Source organism: Mastomys coucha, unplaced genomic scaffold (assembly GCF_008632895.1).
Source record: "Mastomys coucha isolate ucsf_1 unplaced genomic scaffold, UCSF_Mcou_1 pScaffold5, whole genome shotgun sequence".
Lineage (NCBI taxonomy): Eukaryota > Metazoa > Chordata > Mammalia > Rodentia > Muridae > Mastomys > Mastomys coucha.
Genome location: NW_022196911.1, coordinates 86,186,499 through 86,194,990, shown reverse-complemented (window position 1 = coordinate 86,194,990; position 8,492 = coordinate 86,186,499). Strand labels below are relative to the sequence as shown.

General features: G+C 46.7%; 1 protein-coding gene across 1 annotated transcript in view; it reads right to left on the bottom strand.

The window, feature by feature from the left end:
- The window catches only part of Mmd (monocyte to macrophage differentiation associated), a 29,400-nt gene that overhangs the window by 17,927 nt on the left and 2,981 nt on the right, over positions 1 to 8,492 (bottom strand). Inside the window, exons 2-3 of the mRNA XM_031351273.1 lie at positions 3,124 to 3,205; positions 959 to 1,119 (exon numbers count right to left, since the gene is read on the bottom strand). Of these exons, the coding sequence (XP_031207133.1) occupies positions 959 to 1,119; positions 3,124 to 3,205 (243 nt within the window). The remainder of the gene's footprint in view (positions 1 to 958; positions 1,120 to 3,123; positions 3,206 to 8,492) is intronic.

The window sequence follows — 8,492 nt, the reverse complement described above, 5'->3', positions numbered from 1 at the left end:
ACCAGGCTGGCCTCGAACTCAGAAATCCACCTGCCTCTGCCTCCCACGTGCTGGGATTAAAGGAGTGCGCCACAAAAGGCTTTCTTACATCTCTGATTAGAAGTACAGTCTCGTCTACAGAGCTGGAAGCTGGCCCCACACTTCGATCCTCCACTTCTGTTCCCTCCATGCTAGGACTACAGGCGTGCGCTGCCATTTCCAGCTCAAAGTTCACGCACCTCTGCGTGACCCCCTGTTCCAAGACTACCAGGGTTTTGTGAGAATTGTTTTCCTCTCTGGGGTTTAATCTATTTAATTCTTTAACCTTTTATTTGGTAAAGTACCCATTTCCACATAAACGATGCTCCGTCTTCCAGCCTAATTCTGACAAACATAAACACTGTTACATCCTTATTACCAGGCCAAGGACCTTGATATCGCTTGGAAAGTACCTCAGAGTTAATCTTCACTGGGATGGACCTCACGGCTACCTAGTTCTACATTCTATACTTTTCAGAGTATTTTCATATTTATCATCTTATTCACCATATTGCATTGCAATGACCTCATGAGGGAGCATAATGAGGAAACTCGGGCTCTTTGTGTGAGGTGGAATTGCTCAAGGTTGAACACAGGAGGACTGAGCTGCAAAGTTCAGTGTCCTTCCTTGCTAGGACACAGCTATGGCTCTCTTTCTCGTCATGTCCCTGGTGTACAAAAGAGAACTGGAAAGCTCTCAGGATTTTAGCTGCAAGACCCAAAAGTCAGCTAGGGGACTGCTTTCTTAGACACATACAAGGCAGTTGGGTCTTCAAAACTCTATCCAACCCAAAGAGTCTGTTTTGAATTCAGGGGTAGCTCAATGCCTATGGGGTACGAAAAGGCCCTACTCTTCATCCCACTCAAACCTCAACAGCCTGTGACCTGAAGACCTGTTTAGTCAGGGAAGAGCCCCGCCCACCGGCCCCGCCCACTGCACCTCAAGTGGCTCTTCTTCCATGATACTATGTGAAACACTGTGGAGACGATGAAGAGGGCGCAAAGGCCCATCCCATAGATCCATGCTGTTATCTTCTCCCAGCAGTCATCAGACAGCCGATGGAGGAGGGCACTGCCCACAATGGCCGGAACAATGAGGAACTGGGAGGGAGGAAGGCAAAGAGAAATGAGCAAGCACCCTGACGTCTGCCCGATCGAAATTTTTGCTAAAAAATAAAAAGAAAACACAAAACGAAACAAAGCACAGAGGTTTGCCAATTGTGAAAAAAAGCACGTTTTAAACAAACATTTGTCTTCCTTGGCTCATCAAAATGAGAGGCGGAAGAAGTTAACTGCTGCCCTGGAAGCAGGTGTTCCTTGTTCGGGGAACTGGGCCAGCCAATGGGTGCACAAACAAGCAGAGAGACAACACTGCCCAACTGTTGCAAAACAGTTGTTCTTTATCCTAATTTCATTAAACAAGAGTGGATTCCATCCTCCTCTGCAATCTGATACAGAGGAAGTATTTAAACTATCCAAACATCAAGCAGACGCTAGCATTCCCAGAGAGGGCCTGATTTCCTAGCATTCCATCCTGTCTGCAATCCACGACATAAGTGAAGGATACATGAGTGAATGCGTTCATATTATATCGTATAAAATACCACACACACACATACCCCAAATCAACTGTCCTGGGTTTCACTTTGCACTTGTTCAATTTACCTATTTGGGAGAGCCTGCAGGACAAAGGAGTTTGGGGGGTTCCTCATTTTAAATAGAGTGGGTCGAATAATCCACCTCTGAAGCCCAAAGTTTGAGAAAACTAGAATCTTAGAATTCTGATTGCCGCCTCCTCCCTCTCCCCTCCCTTCCCATTCTTTCCTTTCCAACCACTAAGCAGGTAAGGGTCCTGAGCTCTGGATCCCCCCTCCTCTGCCTCCTAACTGATGAGATTACAGCACCATGCCACCATGGTTCGTTTCTGTGCTATGTTTTATACCATAGACCCAGATCTCAACATCAGCTGTCAGTTTTCAGTGGCCTAGAACAAGACAAGAGCAGTAACTGTAATAACATTTTTTTTTCCATAAAGAAAAACTTAACTTGTCTGAAAAAAAAAATGCCCCTAGAGATTCCATCCCTTTTACTCCTGTCTTGGGAAAAGCATTTGTTCTGTTTATCTCGTTTCTGGTTGTGTTGTGTTTAGAGACAGGTTAGCACAAGCCTCACTAGCCTTCAAATTTAGGGCATGCGCCACCACACCCGATAACACTTTCTCTTTAAAGACATGGTGGTGGTAGATATTGTCTGTCTTTAGCAGTCTCATGGGTCTATGACACTCGAAAATAGGCATTTATTTAATAAGATCACACACTCCGCTCTAAAACATCACCGTAGAGATAGGCATCAGTTTTTACTTCATTTCAGTTTAAGCACTGTTCTGTCACTTGTGACACGCTGTGAAGAGTGAAGGAGTGTTCAGGCCCATCCTACACAAACGTTCTCCCTGAAGATGGGCTGTGTACCTGCAGAGGAAAACGATCAAGCCTGCCCAGCTTCATCTATAACTTAAGCCTTGCCTAACCCTCATCACCACAGGAGCAAATTCATCTTCTCCCCTATTGGCTTTCAGAAGATCGAAGTTGCTATTTCTCTCCAGATGTCTCTCAAAATGAGACTCTCGAGGAGAATAAAAAGCAAACAAAACAAAACACAACAAAGATAAGGGAACACAGGCAACAACATAAGAAAATGCAAGGACCTCTGTGTGGGTGAGAACAACAACAAGCCTCCCTTTACAACACACCACGACTTGCCCTAGGCAAATAAGCTGTCTTGAAAACACAGTACCCTCTCTTCAAGGCCCTGCGGCATCCATAAGCGAGCTTCTCTGCCGCCCCCTCACGAGGGTGCTTACTTCCTACTCTTCTGAAGATTTACTGAGGCACAGAAGTCCAGGAGAGAGTGTGAGCTACAGGTGAGGGTGTCCACATTTACACGCTCAGATTCTGAAACCTAGCACTGACCTTCAGGGACTTAAGGTCACCCGGCCGAGAAGGAAGTCCAACAACGCGGTGCTGAAGTTACTAGAGAAGCCGCTCACCCCCACCAAAGCCGTGCGCGGGAAAGACAGAAGGACGGTAACGTTAAAGTTGTACTCACTGCGTGTGTGTAGCAATTGGCAGCATGTTCGTAGCAAGTTGGTTTGTAGCGGCCATTGGCTGGGGCCCGATGGTTCATGAAACTGTGGAGACAGAAAAGCCGCTCCGTGAGGCACACTCTGTGTGCGGGGAAGCCTGCAGGGAGGGGGTCACTTAGTCCCTTCTAAAAGGAAAAAAACTGCTGTTATCAACAAGAAAACTGAAGCCATTTAAGGAGGTGTCAACTTGGCCAGCAGCACTGAAGCTAAAGCAAACATGTCAGTTTATTTGATGAAACAGCCTTTAGAGTTTGCTCAGTCGATAAACTTCTGCCAAGTAAAAGCAAAGGGAGACCACATCAAATCCAGCAGTACCCCTCCAATTAAAGGGGTGTTACACAACCAAGCCGTAAAGCTTAGAAGAAAGGATTTCTGCTTCCCCCACTCCGAACTTTGTTGCTATCATTAAACAAAAAGGTGCACACCGCATCTGCAAGGTTTCTGCTTCCTCCCGCAGAACACGTAAAGCTTTACGGATGTAGAGCGTACAGCCTGCATCCCACAGTAGAGGGCCTGTCAGACTAGTTTTCTCATATTGTATTACCTGTTGTGGCACTAGGCAGCACATTCGATACCTGACTACCTCCAGGCCACCTAAACAAGGAGGCACACTTTCACCTCCACTCTGCCCGAGTGAGAAAGCATTTGCTTCAGACACCACACCCAGGATCAGCACTTTAGGCTGTGGCTCTAAAATACACACATCCACACGTCTGGCACACTGGCATTGGATGCTCATGGACCAGTCTTCTCTTCCAGCTAACCTTCCCAGAATCAACAGGACGAAAACTGCCTAGCACAAGGCGGCGGCTCCATTTGAGCGAGAGGGTAGGAACAGCCCCTGTCTAAACCTGAACTATGCTCATGCGGGGATCATTCTGATGTGTTGGTGCACACACACCAGCTTAGGGGTGGGGTAGGGGGGGTGCGCTGACTTAAAGAGCAAAGTAGCGGCAAGCACAGAGAAAGAAACAACTGGGTAAAAAGCCATGAGATCCCAGAGCTTCACCTGTCAACATACTCAAAACAAAAACAAAAATCAAAACAAAAACAACAACAAACCACCACCCCCTCGTACATTGTAGATAGTCCGAAGGTAGTTTGTGTTTGTTTGCCAGGATCCAATCTGACCAATCCTTTCTCCATTCACATGATGGGAAACAGTACCAGACTGACCCAAAAGCCGAGTCAAATCGCCAAAATTAACAACAAAATGGGTAAACTATATAACCAAGCCATTTTAAACACCTTTTAAAAAACTGCAAAAAGACTAATATTTCTCCCCATTGGGAGGAACCTGGTAACCTCAGATCAAATAACTAAAGGCACGACAGTTCTTGACAAGTGCACACACAGTGCAGGTTGGACATGGGGACCGTGAAGACGTTTCACCTGGTCTAGATGCTTAGCTAGAGCCTAAATGACCATGCTGAATATGGCTCCTAGCCAGCTTGGAGAACACATAACCCACTCAGTAGCTTCGATGCGTATCCAGCTATCCTCACATACACATGCAAGTCCAAACTTTGTCTCTTCTCCCCTGGAGATGCCCTAAATTATATCACTCATTTCCTGTGGGACGAGAGTGCTGCCATACAGCTCTTATTAGTAAAAAGAAAAAATAATTACACCCTGGGGAGGAATGCTTTCCTCCTGCTCCAAGGAGCTGAGGATCCACCACATCCTCACCCTGACAGGTAGGCAACAACTGAGCTCCGTGTGTGGCTCATATCCTACTAGGAATTTCAAAGGGTGGCGAATGGGCTTCCAAAATGGCTGAGGTTGGATGAAATGGAAAGCACTCCATATAGGGTGAAGTGGGAGCTGTCTACCCACCACCAGGCTGAAGACTAAAATAGCAACTTCTATCCCAAGCAGCCCAGTCTAAAAATAGTCAGACATTACACAGCATGGGGGCTGGGGGGGATAGACTTTCACATTTTCTCCTGCAAGAGAAGGAGCTGGGTGGCCATGTCTGCTGGTCTCTGCCCTGCAGAAACACTTCAGGTTAAAAATAAAATGGAAAGGAAGGAAGATGGCTTAGTGGGTAAAGTGCTTGCTACACAAGCTTGAGGACAAGTTCAAGCCCCAGTATGCATGTTTCAAAAGAAGAAGAGGTGGAGGGAGAGGAGGAGAAGGAGGAGGAGGAGGAGGAGGAGGAGAAGGAGGAAGAGGAGGAGGAAGAAGAAGAGGAGGAGGAGGAAGAGGAGAAGGAGGAGGAAGAGGAAGAGGAGGTGGAGGGAGAGGAGGAGAAGGAGGAGGAGGAGGAAGAGGAAGGGAAGAAGAGGAGGAGGAGGAAGAGGAAGAGGAGGAAGAGGAGGAAGAGGAGGAGGAAGAGGAGGAGGAAGAGGAGGAGGAAGAGGAAGAAGAGGAAGAGGAAGAAGAGGAAGAGGAAGAGGAGGAGGAGGAGGAGGAAGAGGAGGAGGACGAAGAGGAGGAGGAGGAAGAGGAAGAGGAGGAGGAAGAGGGAGAGGAGGAGAAGGAAGAGGAAGAGGAGGAGGGGAAGAGGGAGAGGAGGAGGAATGGAGGAAGAGGAGGAGGAGGAGGAGGAGGAAGAGGAGGAAGAAGGTGGTGGTGGTACTTCTATTTGTAATTCCAATGCTATAGAGATGGACACAGGTAAATCCCTGTTACTGATCACTTAGCTTACATTACTTGGTAAGTTCCAGATTCAGTGAGATGCTCACTCTAAAAAAGTATGGGGATGACTACAGAAGACACCTGTTATTAGCCTCTATGGGCATGCACATAACGCACACATGCCCATGAACACATATACACATATCTGTACATACAGTGGGGAGAAGAGGAGAAGCTACAGAGAGAGAGATACTCCTGTCTTGCGGCCTACATACCCTGTCCTGGTGGATGGGTAAGCTGGATACTAGAAACAAAGGTAAAAGCAACTATCCTGGGAGCCTTTTACTGTCTGCAGCTCAGTGAGAAAGACAGTACCATTGTCCTGCTGGGAAATAAGAACACAATTTTTCAATTTCTTTCAATCTGTCAGGCTGCAATCATGCCTCCTCCTCCTCTAGTTTCTGAAGAAATCATTCCTAAGACCTAAATGGAAAAGCAGATGCAAAATGCAAATAAACTCCCACACTCTGAGCCTAGGTTCTCCTACCCACCTCCCTAAATAATGAGAAAAGATTATGTATGTATGAGAGGGGAAAAAAAAGGTCCCCATTTACAGAGATCCTCTCTACCAAACAAGAAGCAACCTAATGGTCACTCAATGCCCTGGGCAGAGTGGCTGGCGTGCATGGCTCTCCAACATTTTGACACTGGGACATGATGTTGTCATCTACAAATATTTTAGGCCACTCTCACAGCTATCCTGAAACATATGTGGGCTATGGACTGGAGAGACACACCTACAGGGGCTCTGATTTAGGTCTGAGTGTGGCAATCACATGTAGCAAGATAGTTAGTGAAGCAGGGCTTATTCACTTTCTCTTGCAATATTCCCTTTTGCCTCTGGCTTTTGGGTTACTCTTATGTGTTCTTTACCCCACCCCAGAACTCCAAAACTATGGAGGGAAAGAACAGTTAGGCACTGACCTTTATACATTAACACACTAATCCAGACCAAAGGACTGCGCTCTCAGAGAGCAGGCAGGCTGCAACTCTTACAGCAGAATTCATAGGCAGAAGACCAAACCACACAGGTTAAGTCTCCTGGGTTCCTCCAACTCCCCAAGTCCAAATACTGGCATAACTTTCGAAGTATATTCCAAAGCAGCTCATTACTACACTCCTCAGTGCCCAACTGAAGACCAGCACACCACATCTCCAACCTGTGAAGCTGGAGCCTCATAACTGGTCTTACTGCCTGTCCCCACAGAGGTTCCTCTTCATAGGGCAGCCATAACTGTCTATTACCAACAGAGTGTATCATGGACCTCTACTTCAACTATGTCTTAGCTTCCCTAAACGCTTAAGGTAACACTCTGATGTATCCCTGACCCAAAAGCCTCCAGCCACTCCCCACACTTCCTGCCCATCTGTGCTCACTATCTTCCTCCTTACAGTTCCTTTGACCCAGGAAGGTCTTACCCACCCAAGGGCACTGGCTCCTTATTTCTCCCTAGAACATTCCACTTGCTTCTCTTCTTTCAAGCTAATGTGTCATCTACTAAGAGATCTTCCAGACATCACGGATTAAAGTACCTCTTTGTCCTTCCTACCCAAGTAGAGTCCTTTCCATAATTAGTAAGAATTTGGTTCCTAAACTTTAAAAAATTAAATAAAATAAATCCATCTTTCCATGTTGTGGATTGGTTCTAAGGCCACTTGTGTTAATTTGGCTCTCAAAATTACACAGAAACCCACACCTCTGCATATAAGATGCTGGGGACTGCCCACAGTTGGCTTTGATTGGTAAATAAAGTTGCCAGTGGCTAATGGCTGAGCAGGGAGATAGAGGTGGGACTTGTAGGTTCCCGGCAAGGAATGCAATGGAGAGGTAGTTCCACCATGCCGGGGAAAACAGAAGGATCAGGCTTGAGAGCTGAAGAAGAGAGAGCATACAATCATATAAGAGCTGGGGAAGAGGGCTGGGTCCCAAGCCCTCCCCTCATTGGGTCTAGAGTAGCAAAGATGGAATATAGATTGTATTAAGTAGTAATTCAGGAATATTGGAGAGGAGGCATTAGCAACGTGGAAGTTTGGAAGAAGCCCAGCAATTGAGCTGATTAAGGCCTATCAAATATAAAGCTGCGTGTGTGTCTTTCATTCGAGAACCCACGACATGGGGTGGCAGTAGCGAGGAACTCATCAGGCTGCTGCCAAGGAGATGAGAGTGGATTAATCAAGGACCCCACCTTTCCACCCTGCAATATGAGTCTAAGAAGGTGGTCTTTACTATTTTATTTCCACTGTTAAGCGCAGTGCTCATCTTTCACCGAAGTTTAACTAGTCACTATTCAATGAGCAGATGGAAATCTCTCTGTACCCTCTAGGGTACAGAGATAACCCATAGTCAATTTGTCTTTACTGAAGATTACACAGGTTCCTTACAGAAGAGCAACAGGCGGCCTTGGAGCCCAGAGAGCCCTAGGTCTTAAGAACTGAAAACTTAAAGGCCAAGACGATGGTGATCCTCAGGGCGGCTTCAACATCACTGAATGCTGTAACTTCAGCTGATCCCTCTGCACAGCACCTGCAACCATGCAGCTCCCTTAGAGGACTGGGCATGGCATTTATTCAGGCAGTCAGTCAAGGATGACACTCTCGGGCAATAACTACAGAGAGAAGGAAGAAAGAAGACCACCTCATTCTATGGCTCAGCACTCCAAGAACTGGTCCAAAGAGACAGCAGACAGCCCCT